The 16,344-nt window shown below is 47.5% G+C and overlaps 2 protein-coding genes across 3 annotated transcripts in view; one reads left to right on the plus strand and one right to left on the minus strand.

Moving 5' to 3' along the window:
• Positions 1-2,272, minus strand: part of USP37 (ubiquitin specific peptidase 37) — a 36,238-nt gene extending 33,966 nt beyond the window's left edge. Inside the window, exons 1-2 of the mRNA XM_071562832.1 lie at positions 2,162-2,272; positions 1,107-1,311 (exon numbers count right to left, since the gene is read on the minus strand). Of these exons, the coding sequence (XP_071418933.1) occupies positions 1,107-1,262 (156 nt within the window). The 5' untranslated portion in view covers positions 1,263-1,311; positions 2,162-2,272. The remainder of the gene's footprint in view (positions 1-1,106; positions 1,312-2,161) is intronic.
• A 51-nt stretch (positions 2,273-2,323) lies between these two features.
• Positions 2,324-16,344, plus strand: CNOT9 (CCR4-NOT transcription complex subunit 9). Of its 2 annotated transcripts, none has more exons than XM_071562840.1 (8): positions 2,324-2,447; positions 7,034-7,213; positions 8,261-8,376; positions 9,683-9,792; positions 10,560-10,669; positions 11,119-11,217; positions 13,923-14,014; positions 14,702-16,344. In XM_071562840.1, exons 1-8 carry the CDS (start codon positions 2,424-2,426, stop codon positions 14,868-14,870), a joined length of 900 nt encoding a protein of 299 aa, XP_071418941.1. In that variant the 5' UTR covers positions 2,324-2,423; the 3' UTR covers positions 14,871-16,344. The 2 variants fall into 2 exon arrangements, with proteins under 2 accessions (XP_071418941.1, XP_071418940.1); XM_071562839.1 differs by having other exon boundaries at positions 13,923-14,013; positions 14,695-16,344.

Raw genomic sequence — 16,344 nt, forward strand, 5'->3', positions numbered from 1 at the left:
TGTCACACCATATCACTCATCCAGGCAGAAAGGAGCCTGTGAGAACAAGCACCCAGGGAATGCACATGGGAAAGTAGAGAGAATTCTCCTCAGGAGTAACACAGTTCAGTGTTGTAATAAATAAAACCTGCAGCCACAGCATTGCATATAAGAAGGCAGATGATTCTTCTCAGGTCTACAGCAACACAGGTGGGGAACATCCACTGCTAATGATTTCCTCATGCCTTCATTTCACAGTAACACGGGCTGCCAGATTCCTGGCTGAGACTTTTCAGCATACTAAGACAGCAGAACCTAATTATTCAAAAATGAAGTAAACTTTTTTTCAGTGTCCACACAGAGAAATAAATGGCTGAGGAAGGACTGATGAACACTACTGATAAAAAATAACGGTGTCGTGAAAAAACAGAAGCCAACATTTAGATCAGCTGAGGCTGTTGCAAATTTGCTAAATAAAATGGAATACTTTTTCCAACTGCTCTTGTATCCTTTATACATTTTTTAAGACAGATATGTATTTCTTACAGAAAGAAATCTCCTCTTTTGATGTGCAGCTGGGAAGCCTGAACTGAAAACAACTATAGGATGTGAAAAATTTAGACTGAATACATCAAGGGAATCTTTAAGAGTCACCTGCATTTAAAACCTAAAAATGTAACAACTAACATTGAGTAGAGTCTTGTATAAGCAAGCAAAACGCCACAAGTGTGTTAACACCATTCCACTTCATCTGGGAAAACAGTGAGTACAAACTGTTCAGGATCTTCACCTTTAGATAATGTAAATGTGCCAGTAACAGAAAGGTTACAGGTTCCAAAAACCCGAAACATGAGCCACAAGGTTACATACTTAGGTAACTTTTCTCTGCTTTTTTGGTTCTTCCCATTCAGTGGTATCTTGATGCCAATCTTGGTAGATCCTTTAACAATACGTGTAAATAATTTACTGGAGAGCTATACAAAGGGATTATTGTTCAGGAAGTGAGGAACAAGAAACAGTGACAGAGGGAAGTTTGTGTGACACTTAATAGCCTTGAAGAGGACAGCTGTTCACAAGAGAGCACAATCCTTCCACTGTTAAAAAAAAAGCCTTAATATTTGACATACCTGAAACGTCTTTGGAATTCCTCCAACATTGTAGTGAACTACTAGATTCACTTTGTTGTCCTTCTCCACAATTTCAAAGCTCCCTTCTTTCCATTTTGTAATCCCAGTCTGCATGCTGCGCATCCGGACAGGTCCGTGCACCTTTAACAGAGCCATCCTTTCTCACGGAGAGCTGCCAGGAGTAACTGTGCTCCACCTGAAAAACCTATTAAAAAGGAGAAATGTATAACTTGGCAGGCCAAATAATGGCTAAGGGAAGACAGAAGTGTGGCTTTAACTTCCTGTAGAAGTTTGGTAAAACCATTTTACTGCGTCTTTTAAACACAGTGAAGAAGAGTTGGACAGCAATAAAGGAAACTCAAGATTAATAAAGTGTCTCCCAGCGCGGGCGGCAACGCGCTGATTTCTCACTGCTGGAAGGTGAGCAAACACAATGTCAGACAGCAGCCCTCGAAAATCCTTAATCGATGTTAACGGATTTAAGAAAAGGAGGGGAAAAAAGTGCCCTGGCAAAGTCGGTAAGAGCTAAGAGATGGGAGACAAAGTTTCGCAGGAAGCGTAAGAGGGACCACGAGCTCGGTTCTCACGGCGCGGCACGCCCGGTCACCGGGCCCGGCCACGGGTCTCCCGCTCCTCCCGCTCTCCGTCCGGGAAAGCCCCGGGCCCGGCGGCGCGAGACACAGCCCCGCGCGTACCGGGCAGCGCGGCGGGGCGTACTCCGGTAAAACCCAGACCGAATGAATAGAGCAGACCCGGAGCGCAGCGCAGGAGGTGCTGCCGGGGAGGTTCCCCGGGACATCCCGCGCTCGGGAGCCGCCGCCGCCGCCGTCCCCGGCCCGGCCCGGCGGCGGTCCCGCTCCCGCTGGGCCGGACCCCGCTGTCCTCCCGCCGCCCCTTCGGACAGAAAACACCGGGAGCGCGACCCGGGCTGGGCCGGCTGCTCTGAGGGGAGGCGGCGCGGCACGGCACGGCGGGAGGGGCACGCTGCCGGCGGGAGCGGAAAAAGGAGGCGAAGGAGGAGGAAGGGGGGAGGAAGAGGCGTTGGTGCCCGGTACCTGCGTCCCGGCGGTGCCGCGGGGCGAGGCCCGGGGGGGGCGGGCCCGGGGGCGGATGGCGGGAACCGGCCGCGGCAGCGCGAGACGGCGCGCGACGCGCCTCCGCTCACGTCAGCGCGGCGGCGCCTTCCCGGCGTGCCCCGCGCGCGGCCCCGCCCGGCCCCGTCCCGGCGTGCCCCGCGCGGCGGGTGAGGGGTCGCGGTGCCGGCCGGGATGGCGGCGGCGGCCTGAGGGGGCACCGCGCCCGCTTCACCCACACACCATGCACAGCCTGGCCACGGCCGCGGTGAGTCGACGGGATGACGCTGGCGATGGGCTCCCGTTGCGCGGAGAGCGAGACCGCGGCCACTCGCAGCTGCGGGGGGAACGTCTCTCCTCCCGCGGCCGGGGCGGACTTGGGCCCGCAGGGTGGCGGAGCCCCCGTGAGCTCCGTCCCCGCGGGTACCTCTGGCAGCTGCGCGCTCCGGTTGCTCCCCCGGGGCTACTCTGGGTCGGGCGCTGCTGTTCGTGGGGCGTCGCGGCCCGCCCGGGGGCCCCGAGGGTTTCCCTGCTGAGTGTCCCGGCTCTGCCTCTTCCGCCTGGTGTGCATCGCCTGGGGCTTTTTCTCCTTCCCCCTTGCCTCCTGCCCTGCGCCTGGGTGCCTCTTGTCGCGAATAAGTGTTTTAAAGTCGCTTATAAAAAACCCCAGCAAAGGTATCTGCGAAAGCGGGTTTAATATGAAAGCAGAAGTGCGGCAAAGTTCGTTGTCAAGGTTCACTTCCCTACACGTGTTAATTACAATGAAAAAAGCAAACAAAAATCTTTGAATACACAACCAAAATGACCCCCAAAATTATCCACGGGGGAGGGGTAGGAGTGGGGAAGAAAAGGGTAAAGGTATGAAAGGGAAAGGATGACAAGGAAGACTCTCCCGTTGAGGCAAAAGGTTCAGAGTAGACCCCCCTCTTTTTAAGTGACCTTAAAACGCTCCTTCCTGCCGAGTCACCTCCTCTGTCCTCTGGGGAGCTGTTTTATTTGTGGCTTGACTGCAGAGGTAAAGAGGAGATAAGGAAAATCCCCTCAGAGCAGACGGGAGGAAAGGCAGAGGCTGCCGGTCCCCGCTTCCCTTTTCCCAGTACCCTGCAGGGCAGCGCTGTCAGCAGTGGGCACTTCCCTCGTCCGCCTCAGGAAACTGCCAAGGGGGGACGTGGTGCCTGATGTTCAGGGTGGTGGGAGTGGAACTGGGCCTGGGTGGGTTCAAAAACGGGAGCAGAGTTTGAATGATGTGATTATTGTATCATATCTCCCACCTGAGCAGCTTCATGGTGTGTGTGAGACTTGCTAGAGCTGATTGAGTCCCGTGTATGTTGGGTGTGGGAGGTGCATTGCAAAAGCTGCAGTTCGAGCTGTTTGAAATTAAATTGGCTCAAGGATCTGCTTGGACTAACAAGCTGAGAGTGAGTGAAGTTCTGATGAAGAGAAGTTGAGGGAACTTTTTAAGTTCTCCGACTTTGTTCAAGGGGACATGACTTTAACTGGTTATTGCAGTGCTGGCAAATACTTCTGATTTAAAGTAATGATTTCCAGAGCATGGGAGCATGTGCAAGATCATGGTGGACTCTCTTAATGAGCATTTACATTTTTATAGCAGTCTAATTCCTAAGTGTTTGTTAAAATGTGTTAAAGACTCTCATTACCTGTATCTCCCACTACTTCTCCATCTATGTGCTAGTCACCTCTTTTTTTAAGGCAATTTTAACAAAAAAATTTGCTTCAGGAGTAGAGATCAACTTTATTTGGGACTCACTTGAATGTGTACTTAATTTATACATAGTTTATGCTACCAGGTAGTTCTGTATTGAAATGTTTCCTACCACAGTTAGTGTGCTTAGACTGAAGGTGACAGGGTGGGGAGTTTGGCTCTGGAGGTGTCCTTGGGACCTGTGGCAAATCACATCACCTCTTCACAGGGTCATGAACGGGCTCAGGAGTCCCTTCAGGGGTGTGAACACTGTCATGTTCAGCTTGTGTTCAGCCAAAGCATTGGTGTCCATACGTGATGCTGATGGCAGAGCTGACACTTCAGTTTCAGACCTGAAGACGTCCCAGAGTGCTCGAGAACAATCTGCAGGAGCCGTAAGGCATTGAAAGTCCAGCTCACATCACCTAATTCACTGCTGTGGAAGTTCAAAGTTCATTTTGGTATTTTTAAGCAAATGATCTATCAAAATAGTTTGAAGAGCACATGTCCCCACTTTTGTTCTGTTCTACTCTGTTCTGCTTTGGCTGACCGGTGCTTTTACCAGTGTGCCCTCGCAGCAGCTGCTCAGCCAGGAAGAGAGAGGCGTTTGCCTGAATCAGTTTGTTACCTCTCTGTTGGAGGTGTGATCAGGCCTGGATGTTCGATCTTTTCTCTTAAGGAAGGTGTTAAAAGATCTTTCATGATGTGCAAAGGTGGCGAGTTTGTGCTTGTGGCACTGTTGGTAAGTTTGACTTGCCCTGTGTACGAAAGACAGTGCCTGGTGGGGTTCTGTCTTGGAGCTTGCAGGATTTGTGTGGCCCTCAGTGTTCCCCAGAATTTTGGGTACTAGAGAGAGAAGAAGGAACAACAGTGAAGTAGGAAATTAGGAAGAAATATGTCTTTCTGGTTAAACTAAACCAAAAGGAGCAACTGTAGAGCCCGTGAAAAGAAGTTCGTTCTGGCTAAGGCAGATATTGGACATCATAAACCTAATTGTGTGGAAAATCTACTTATTGTTCTCTAGGGATCATGTGATTGTGCTTTTAAAGGGTCGATGTATTTAAGCTTACAGGAACTGAAACTTCCAATGAGTCTAAAAAAATAGATGGAAACTTTAGATAATGCAATAATAACAATTGTTGCTACACTGCTTGTCACTCTACCATCCCAAATCAAAACAAATGAGTTCTGTTCATCCTCCCTCTCTTTTTCAGCTTCAGTGTAGAAGCTGCCATTGTAATTGCACTCACAGCTCTAAGGCCACAATCAACTTGTCAGGATTACTAATTTAGTGTGAGATTTTGAAAAAAAAAACCCAAACTTTAGTAGGTGAGAGTCCTGGTTCTGGCCAGGACAGGGTTAAATTTTGCAGTAGCCTGGAGGGAGAGGTGGGAATGAGTGAGGCCTGTGGTTTGGAGTGATTTCTGTGGAAGCACCATTCCTGAACAACTGCAGTGGGAAAAATGGAGGACAGAAGGAAAAATGAACCACTAAAAAGGTATTTGAATCTTAAAGCCTAGGGATTGATAGCACTACATTGGCTTATATATAAACATTTAAATAATATGCTGAAAGTAGCTGGGGGAGAGAGAAATCCCACAGCTGCGGAGGAATCTCTTTGGACGTGACTATGGATATAAAATGGGGATGAAGAGAGGAGGAAAACTTTTGCTGAAATAGAGACAGAAAGCTCTGCTAGTGTCCGCCAAAGCTTAAGTCTTTCTCCATCCCTCCTGTAGTTCTGGATCTGCCTTTGCCATATGGCTTCAGGTTTGGTTCCAGGCACTTTCAGTTTCCGAACTCCCTTGTATTCTCTTACATCTCTTGGTGATGAGCTGCTTGGCGATCATGTTGCTGTCAGTGCAGTGCAGGCTCTGCTCACACTGTTGTGGCGAGTGTGGCGTTTCAGTCGGGGTTAAAAGGAAACTGCCGGTGTCATTGCCCCGTGGTCCCCCAGCACAGGGGGATGCGAGGCCACTTGTGCCCGGCCTGGCTCAGGAGCAGCAGTGCAACAACCGAGCCACACTTTGCTTCAACAGTAACTGCTGTGGCACGGTGTTTGGAAAGGTTCTGGACTGGCTTCTGGAGGTATTCATTTAGGAGACTTCAGTGCTGGTGTTTGTCTTCCTCAAAGTTTTGTATCCAGATCACCAAACTACCCCCTTGGGAAGCCTGTGAAATATTTGTTTGCACCAAGTGCTGTTTGTGGCAGCAGAGGCAGGAGGAAACTTTCACTGAAAGGCTTATACCTTGTCTTTTCCACAGAAACTATGATAGAGTCCCTTTTTAGTTCCCTTTTTAGTTCCCTCGGTTTTTTTGTCTTGAAAACTTGTTGACCTTGATACTGTTCTTTCCCTGATGTTCCAAGAGAGGCAGAAGAGAAATCATAGAATTCTCCAGAGTAGTAGAAAGTGGGTCTTGACTATGATCTACCCTTTTCTGGGTTTATTTTGAACAGAAATCAAATCGTCCTGAGATCCTGCATAAAATCTTTCCTGAAAAATTCCCTTTTATCTCCATGCATGTGAACAAAGTACCTAGGATGAATATGAGCCATTGCAAGCAGCAGGTATTACTGGCTGTGGCCAATAACTGGCTGATGTTGGAGTAGTAAGAATTTTTCTAGTATTTGTATCAATATTTTTGTATTTGTACATTGGGTGAATCCCATTGGCAGTTTCCAATGTCATGGGTGTTTTTGGAGAGAAAAAGGTAGCATTTGCCTTACTTTGAATTTGTGGAATCTTGCACTTGAAGCATGAAATGAATGTGTGCTAAATGCAGGCAGGGCAAATGATAACTGGCTGAAGTGTGTGTCACTCCCCAGGAGCTCTGCCGGCAGGGGCAGGAAGCAGCTTGGCTCTCATTGCTGAATGAAGTTAGAAGGTACTGCTTGACAAGTGGCTTAAGAGAGACTGTCTTAACAAGTCAGGCCAGAAAGTAAAGCCTTTGCATTTCAAATAGGTGAAGTAATAATAATAATCTAGGGAAGGGATTCATCCATGCCCAGAGCATCTTGAAGGACCTTTAGTTCCCACCCCTTCAGTCAGGTGGTTCTTGACTGCTTTTTGGCCATTCTGACAGGTCGTGGAAAAGGTTGGCGGGGAATTGGATAAAATGTTTGGACTGAAGTTTTCTTGTCTCCCTCCCAGCCTGTGCCAACAGCGCTGGCTCAGGTTGACCGGGAGAAGATTTACCAGTGGATCAATGAGCTGTCCAGCCCTGAGACACGGGAGAATGCACTGCTGGAACTGAGCAAGAAGCGTGAGTCTGTGCCTGACCTCGCCCCGATGCTGTGGCACTCGTTTGGCACGATCGCCGCACTCCTTCAGGTGGGTCTCGCTGTCCATGGTGCGGCTCCGGCACGTTGCAGAGCTTGTGTGTCCATGGGGGCACATCCCTGGAGGCACCTGTGGGATATCTCATTGCCATTGCTGGGAGTACAATCTGTGTTGGATCTTGTGATGAGAGAAGCAGGTGTGGGAAGCTCATTGGCCATTAATCATTGTTAGCAAGACAATGTGTGCAGAGACTGGTATTTCTAATTAGACAGCTTTCTTTGTTGGGAGGGGAATAGGCAAGTTCTTGGATATTTGAGTTCCCTGTGGATCCCATTCTGCTTATTTTAATACAATGACATAGCAGAACTGTAGCAGTCTTTCTTCTGAGATTATTGGTTTGATTTCTTTTGTGTGAGCTTGAGCACTTTCTGATCAGAAGGTTGCCCTTGCAGGGAGCCCACTGGAAGGGCAACATGGAAATGCTACTCCCTGCTGCAGATTCCCTTGCAAGGGAAGGTACCTGCATTTCATGTGAAACTGAGCAGCTCAGCTTACTGGTGGGCAAACCACCCTACAGTTGATGGCTGGCTGTCATTCAGTGCCAAATCTGGTCATTTCTTGCCAAGGAGGAAAGAAAAAGTGCAGCATTGGCCATGTCAAACTCTTGACTGAGTGGCCCTAACAAGCAAAGAAAATTGGAAGGGAGCACCTATAACTGGAAGCAGGCAGATTTCTGAATCAGATTTCTCACCCTCAGTTGCTTCCCCTGCATTGAGTTAGAAGAGTGCCAGCAGCTACACTGTGAGTAGAGTGGGTGTCCTCTGCCTCTAGGACACCTCTTTGATCTGGAAGTTCAAAACAGAGCCTACAGTAGTAAAGAGCCAAGTAATCAAGTGAACCCTTTTTTATTGAAATTAAGGGTGACTCCTTGTCAAATTGACTCTGACCCAGCATAGTGGCTGCATTTTAACTTCAAGGAGGTGCTTGGTGAAAGCAGACTGGCATCTGCTATCACTGCAGTTCCTTCCTGGGCAAGTGCTTTGGGGCAGCTTTCTAGTATTTTTCTCCTTTAACTTTTCCATATCTGTAAATTTTTAGGAAATTGTAAATATTTACCCATCCATCAACCCTCCGACTTTGACAGCCCATCAGTCCAACAGAGTGTGCAATGCATTAGCTCTCCTACAGTGTGTTGCATCACACCCTGAAACGAGGTAAGTGTTTCCAAATGCATGAGTTTTCTCAGGTGCTGTGCTCAGCCTGCGTGTTTGAGTCCACAAGTAGGTAAGCTCCTTTCTCTTTTTTTACTTAGAGAAGTGGAACAGACAACAAAGCTGGTAGATAGACAGTTGCCTGCTGCTTTCACTTGTTTGCATGGATTATCAGGATGCCAGCTTTATGGTGGTCCTAAATGCACCGTATCCCCTGGATCATCCTGAGATCTTGCAAGTTCCCGAAACGTTCAGTTGTGGCAGCTCTTGGAAGGTCAGACAGAGCTAAGGGTACCTTTGAGTTGAGTGCTGTATGCAGGATCCTTGTTTTAATGAGTTTACAGCTATTTAGACAAGCAGCTTACAGTTTAGACTAGCTGTAGAAAGGGTGGAATGAGCAAGGACTGTCCTTCCCAGAGAATATGTTAGGCAAGGGAGCAGTACCAGAGCCATTTCTGGAGTCCTTTGCCTATGAGCTGTCTTTTGGTTTTTTCAGTCTATGCCCAGCCAATATCAGCAGGGGAAAATACAATGTTGGTTCAGCCAAAATTAGTAGCTAAAACTACTCAGGGATCGATAATCTCATGCTTCCGTTCCTTCTGTTCCTGTTCTGTTCCTGAGCAGCAGCATAGCTGAAGTTGTTTTTGAGCTGCTGCAAATCAGTGTAAAACAGCAATGCTCCATGAGATATTCAAATAAATAGGGTAGTTTTACAGCACTCACCTTTACATTTAAAGTTTGAAAACTGAAAATGGAAGAAGTGTGTTGGATGATTGTGCAAGAGAGCTTCCCTCTGCCAGCAGAGCAATCTCCAGGTTTCTCCCTGCAGTCTGTATTTTTCACTACTGCCAGAAGGCAGTGTGAGGACTCTTGGGGAAAGGTATCTGTGCACATTTAAACTGGTGATGCCTAGAGTTCAGTCAGTCTGTATTTCTGTCATGCATTGTGGATGACTGTTCTTGCCATTGGGAGCCTGCAGGGTGAAATGCAACAGTAATGTGCAAAGCAGATGGTCTGGGTAGCAGGAAGAGGTAATAAAAACAAGAGGGCATGCACTGTTCCTGGTCAGCTGGAAGCAGCAATGCACGTAACTGACAGATCAGGTGCTCTGATCAAGTTTTGTGCTGTGCCCAGTGCAGAATTTACTTTGTGCCTTTTTATCAGAAATAGAACTGTTACCCACATTGGAGGAGCAGCAGCAGCAATGGTGTCCAGCAGGAATAGTCTGAGGCTCTATGTGGTAGTGCTGGATTGTGTGTTCACTTTGTTTTCCTTGTTGTTCACCTTGTGTGTTTTCCCTTCCCTACAGGTCAGCTTTTCTGGCAGCTCATATCCCTCTCTTCCTGTACCCCTTCCTGCACACCGTCAGCAAGACACGTCCGTTTGAGTACCTGCGGCTCACGAGCCTCGGAGTGATTGGTGAGCAGCCATTCTAATGCTGGAGCATTGGTCTCTTGAGTTAGAGCAGTTCATGCTGTGGGCATAGAGATCTGCATGACCAGAGTCAGAGGTCTCTTTATATTGGAATCTTTCAAGTCCTATAGTGTTAAGAGGAGAAGCTGCTCCTTTTCAATCAGTTGGGAGGCATGTTCCTCTTAGTGTGTAGGAATTGGGCTTTTCACTTATAAAAATTGAAAGTTTAAATGCATTGCCAAAATGATGTTTCTGTGAGTACAAGCACCTGCAGACTTGTTCTGCCTTTACCCTTGCCCCTCACAGCTAGACACTGGGATAGATGGGTGCAGGCTGAGATTTCTTTGGGTTTCTGTCATTGATTGACTTCTTTATATATGCCCTGTCTTCCCCTTATCCTGATTTTTTTCTTTCTTCTTTCTGCCCAGAACCTTTCTCTCTCAATGCATAGAGGGTCTTAAAATTCATTTCTTCCTTCTAGAGGTTGTTGTGGGTGGCGTGATCTTCTTGTGTTTGTATTACTACTGCGGGAGAAACAAGAGTGTGTCCCTTTGTGAAAAACAAACAGCCCCCAAAACCAACTTGATTACTTTTGTGCTGCCAAAATGATTTCTTCCCTAGCCATGTGCTGCAACATATTTAGGATGACGGTTGCTCTGCCTGCTATTCAGACTGAATGGTTCCTGGGGCAGGCAGAGCACAGGCCTTTGAAAGGTGAGACTTTTTGAAACAATTTATCATTTATTGATCTGGGGTTTTGTTTTTCCTTCAAGGGGCCTTGGTGAAAACCGATGAGCAAGAAGTGATAAATTTCTTATTGACAACAGAAATTATCCCTCTGTGCTTGCGCATTATGGAGTCTGGCAGTGAGCTCTCCAAAACGGTACCTATTTTTTTGTCTTAATAAAGACTTTTTGTTGTTCATCTCTGACTGACCAGGAGCCAGTACCCTGCGGAGTTGGCTTTTATCCTATTGCAAGTGCTAGGATAAGTGTGGGTAGAATTTTTACCTCTTCAAAAACCAAACAAACCAAAACCTGTGGCTGCTCTGAGTGGCCCAGCAGTAATTGCTGTCATACACAACCTGCATCTAGCCATCCTGTACACTTTGATTTGTTTCCATCTCTTTTCCTTAGACAAAGATGCCAAGCATTGTTTACTGTTCTGTGTTTTCTTTTGGCTTTTAACTTTCACTGAGTAAAGCATTTGCTGCCTGCTGAAAGGCCTTTCAGCTCTGGGGCTGCCTTGAAAAGAGCACCACACAAAGGCTGTCCCTTTTCAGGGTAGATAAGTTGTTTATAGGCTTTGTTTCCTACTTTCTCCCCTTTCTAGGTTGCTACATTTATTCTTCAGAAAATCCTTCTAGATGACACAGGGCTGGCCTATATCTGTCAGACTTATGAGCGATTTTCCCATGTTGCCATGATACTGGTAAGTCATTTGTTTTTAAAGTATTTTGTTTGTATTTAAATAAGACAAATTATGCTGTCGCAGCCAGCTTCTTCAACAGCTACTTTGCTGCTGTCTGGCTGGAGCACAGGATGAGAGAGGCAATTTGTTCATGGGCTAGTTGCTCATGACACTAGCTCTGTGCTTGCATGTTTCCTTTGGATATCTCTGATTTATGTATCAAGAGAACACATACTAGTTGTGATACACGAAGTCCTCAAGATAAAACAGAGAGGAAAAAGAAATTGTTGGTGGGATGTGAATTGATTTAATTTTCTGTAAGAAAGATCACATGATTCAGATCATGAATCCATGTCTGTCAGGTGAAAGGGAGGAGGGAGACAGAAATGCAAAGATTTCTAGTCTTAACTGTATTAATAAGAAATTATTAGCAATAAGCACCTCCAGACAATCAGATCCTTATGTTCCCCACACTGCCTGTCGACTACGGACAGCACACAGGTTGGAAGAGTTTCTGACCTCTGATATGAAGCCAACACTTAAGCCGGGGAGAACTTATCAGCTAAATAAGCACTTCCAGAAAATTAGAGCCTTATGAACCCAGCACTGCCTGCCAAACTGCTGGACAGAACACAGGCTGTAAGGATTTCTAACCTCTGCTTTGAAGCTACATTTAGTAGCTAGAAAAGAACTTTCCCCACAACAGCTCCCGAAATAGCATTTATTAATACAAGTATGTGACAGTTATTGTGGGTTCCGCTTTGCTGGTGATAACGTTTAGCTACAAGATGGTATTTAATTGATAATAAAAGACCCAAAAAGAAATCAGCACAAAACACATTTTACAAACACACCAAACTCAAATTTCAATACAGCAATGTGTCCCATTTTCATGACAGACAAAAACTAGCAACAAAGAGCTACTAACTAAAAACGCAGCCACCTAAAACACTTATCTAGACACTCTCTCAATAACATAGGACAATAAAATAGCTTGCACACCACTCTCTCTGTAACAAAGCAAAAGGAAAGAACAGAGCTGCTTCTTATCAACATACATGTTGAGAAAGCAATTGCACATTGCAAAAGAAAGCAATAACTAATATGAGGTAGCAAAGTGTAAAGCAAGTTACTGTTACTAGTATTAAAGTAAGAATCAAAGTCGCTGTTAGCATAAGATGTAAGATAGAACGTATAAAGAATAAGCTTTGTAAGAAAGTAAAGACAGTAAAGTATAGAAAAAATAGAAAGCGCATGGTCTCCTTACCCCTACATTGCTCCAGAAGGTAGGAGGAGGCAGGACAAGCTGCTAGAAGTTATCCCAGCAGAGACAGTGGCATTTTCCCCTCCCTCTTGCAGTTAAAAATGCATCTCTTTTTATATCTTTTTTTTTTTCTTCAGGAGGTTGTGTGACTAAAGTCAATCTTTTGGAGGGGTGATACAGATGCCTGAGGGTGGTGGCTCCTTAAGTGATTATAGAAGATATCGCAAAGGGGGGCCCCCCCGTGTCATTTTTTAACACTCCATCCGTTGTTAATCTCGTCAGTTTGAAAGCTTTTGTCCTCTGCTGGGAGCACTCCTCCAGGGGGCTGAGGCGTTTCCCCCAACTCATCCAGGCTTATCAGGGCCATCACCCCACAATGTCCCATCTCTGGCTCTCATAACAGGTTGAAAGAGCAGTAGGTTGAGTGAAACAGCAAGAGCAGGGCAAGTATATGATACTTGTCCTCCTAACAGTCTCTCAGGTGCCATCTAGTTTGAGCTTTGGATTTCTGGGGCCAGTAAACCTCAGTGTTCTATCCTTGAACCCACAGAAACCTTTTGCATCCACAGTGTCTTTGACCAAGGAGTTTCATGGGTTTCGTGTTCGCTGCCTGGAATATCAGCCTCCTTTTTTTGATCTTTCTTATCTGGCTCTTACTAGCTGTTGCATATGCTCTGATTTTTGTGTTGGAGCGCAGAGACAGCAGACAAATTCTGTCTGTTCCTGTTTTCTGTAAACGACAAGTTTGGGTACTCATATTGTTTTCATCTCAGGAGTAAAAGGCATTTTCAAAGGTGCAGCCATTTGTAAAGTCTCAACTTAATATGGGAAATGGAGACAAGGCCAGGGAGATCTGCCCTGGCCTTGCCTGCCTGGAACAGTTTTATGAGGGATATGGCAAAAGGAGAAAATACAATCCTTGGGTGCTTGCTAAGACCAGATGTGGATCTTGCTACACGTGGTGTGGGTGAGCTCAGTCCTTCAGCATGGCTTCCCAGGGTATTGCTAATGTCTTAAAAGGGTGTTACAATGAAGGGAATGCAGATGAGAACAGGAAGTGTTGCAGAGCTTGGGAACACACCTCACAGGGTGACTCAGCCTGAGCTTATCAAAGTGATTGGGATGCATCTGTCTTCCACGAGGGAGAAACTCTAGATTCTCTTTAATCTCAGAAATTGTTGAACCACTAAGCAGTCCTTGTGAGGTAAAAACCAAACAGAGATGAGATGAGCTTTCCCCAAGCTGCTGGGAGAACCCTTAACAAGTCATGTCAAGCTGTTCTTCTCAAAGGCATTTTGGCAAGCAGTGCCAGGCTCCATGCAGGGGTATCTACATGAAGGGTAATGGGCTATGCTGCATGGGAAGTCAGAGTGAGTGACTGAATTGTCCTTTCCAGTCTCTGCTGATTGTGAAGCTGTTCTTATAAAGACTTTAACTGGTGGCACTTGCCTCTGTCAAACAGGGTAAAATGGTCCTGCAGCTCTCCAAGGAGCCATCGGCACGGCTGCTGAAACATGTTGTCCGCTGCTACCTTCGCCTTTCTGATAACCCCAGGTAAACATTATAGGAGTTTGGGCAGGGGTTTCTCTCACTCCTTTGGAAGGACAGTTCTTTTCCACAGTGCCCACCTGGGGGGAATCAAGGTTACTGATCCATCAGCCTTTGCTCAGTGTGGAAGTTGGGTGGGTTTTTTGCTTTGGTTTTTTTATTGCTAATCCCAGGACCTTTTATGATGGTACATGGGAGAAACAGTGACTGTTTGAGGCTTGTCCAGATTCAAGCCGTGCAGTTCACAACTGCCTGAGCTCCAGTGTACCTTCAACAAGGTACAAGGGAGAGCCTGAGATGAAAGATATGCTATACTCTCTTCTGCATCAAATGAGCTGTGAGCAGTAGAAGCCAATGGATGAAATTCAATTGAGGGAATACAAACTCATCTCCTGCTCACCAGCACCTCTGCCCAAAGCTGCTGGGTATGTGTTGGTTGCTTTGGCATCTCCCGGTGTCGTATCATGTGACTGATGGGTGTCAGGGTGCACAGCTGTCTCGGTGGGGTTTAGCACGTGGAGTGGGAGCTGCACTGGCTGGCTGAGCACCATGTGCTGCTGCACAGTGCTTTCCTTGGCTGGGTCTGCAAGGGAGACCTCCAGGCAAAGGAACGTTGTGTCCCCAGTGGGGTTTTCTCCCCTCTTGCCCCTGTGAGTTTATTTGTTGGGCCCCATTTCTTGTCTCTTGATGTAGGGCACGTGAAGCTCTCAGGCAGTGCCTTCCTGACCAGCTGAAGGACACCACCTTTGCCCAGGTCCTGAAGGATGACACCACCACAAAACGCTGGCTGGCTCAGCTCGTCAAGAACCTGCAAGAGGGTCAAGTCACTGACCCGCGGGGCATCCCGCTTCCTCCGCAATGACTGCTGGGGGAGGTGGGGAACTGGGGAAGGAACAGCTCAGGTTTACAAAGAACCAGGAACAGGTGACCTCTTCTGCAACAAACTGGGCACAGCAGCTGGCTGCCAGCCTGTCGGACCATCCCACCCAGCCAAAGGGCTGCTCTGTAGCAGTGCAGCATGCCTCCAGGGATCCCAACACCAGCAAATGCTGATACTACAGCTTAAAAAAAAAGTTAATAAAAACAATCTCTAGAGATCCCAGTCTCTCTAGGAGGCTTGGGTGGCATTGCTCCCCCCATCTCCAGGCAGGGGGTAGTGCAGGTGTCAGCTCTTTTAGCAAGCTCAGCCTCCGCCCATGTGGTGCACGACTCTGGGTGTGCACAACCACATCCCTCCAATTCCTTGTCACTTCCTGTTTACACATCTGTTTAGGTAAGTGAACTGAATAAAAGCCAATACAGTAGTTTTATCCCCTCTTACTACTACTCAGCTGCAGGTAGCCCAGGGACAGCATTTTCTCTGCCAGCATATCCTTGCTCTTGGATCTGCATCCAGCTGGTGGAGTGAGCTTCTTTCTTCCTTTCCTTTGGCACAGAGGCAGTGGCTGGAGCCAGGCCGCTGCGGTGGTTGCCCCAAGAGAAGGGGTGGCTTACTTGCAGTGAACCCATGCATCGTAAGCTTGCTTCCCAGGGCTCTGGGGTTGGAGAAGACAGCAGGACTGTTGCTCTTGTGCTGTAAGTAGTGCACTTCTGCAGCTGATCAGCAGCTGGGGGCTGATGTGTGCTGGCCTCTCATCTAGCCCTAGGAGGGCTGCTGGCTGGCTTGCTCCTCAAATGGAGCTCAGCGTGAGGGCACCCGCCTTGTGATGGTTGGCAGGTCACTGACTGATGATCCCCTGCAGGCTCCAGGTATGCCACCTACACCTGCTGCTGCCTGCTAGGTGCCCCTCAGTCCTGTCCCACTCCCTGCTCCCCCCCTCTGGCTCCTCTCTGCCAGTCAGGTGCATCCATTTCAGCTTTAAAACCCGCCTTGGCATCTGCCTCAGCCCCAGCGCAATTAAGGTGGACCAGCAGCCACTTACCTGCCTTCCCTGTGCCAAGGGGTTAATGCGGCCACAGCAGGCTGTCAGAAGCAGCCGAGGAGCTCCCAGGCTCTGCTGCAGCAGAGCTTGCTCTGCCTGCTCTTGGCTGCAGGCAAGCCTGGGCAGTTACTTAATTTCTCCCCCCTACTCGAGTAGCCCATTTTGCTGATCATCTGCAGTGTCGTGCCAACAGTGTCTTAAATCCCATCCTTTTGCTTCCCTCCTCCCCTCGAAGCCTTGCATAACAAGGGCAGAGAACGGCCTCTTCCTTGCCCTTGGGTTCCTGTTTTATAACCATTGCCACCTTTTCCCTCCTATTTACCCTGACCTTGACAGTGTGAAAATGCTTGTTTGATTGATTTTTTTTCCTTTTTAGTTCTGATTAATAAATAATAAAACCCCAGACAGCAGAGA

Source organism: Pithys albifrons, chromosome 8 (assembly GCF_047495875.1).
Source record: "Pithys albifrons albifrons isolate INPA30051 chromosome 8, PitAlb_v1, whole genome shotgun sequence".
Classification (NCBI taxonomy): Eukaryota; Metazoa; Chordata; class Aves; order Passeriformes; family Thamnophilidae; genus Pithys; species Pithys albifrons.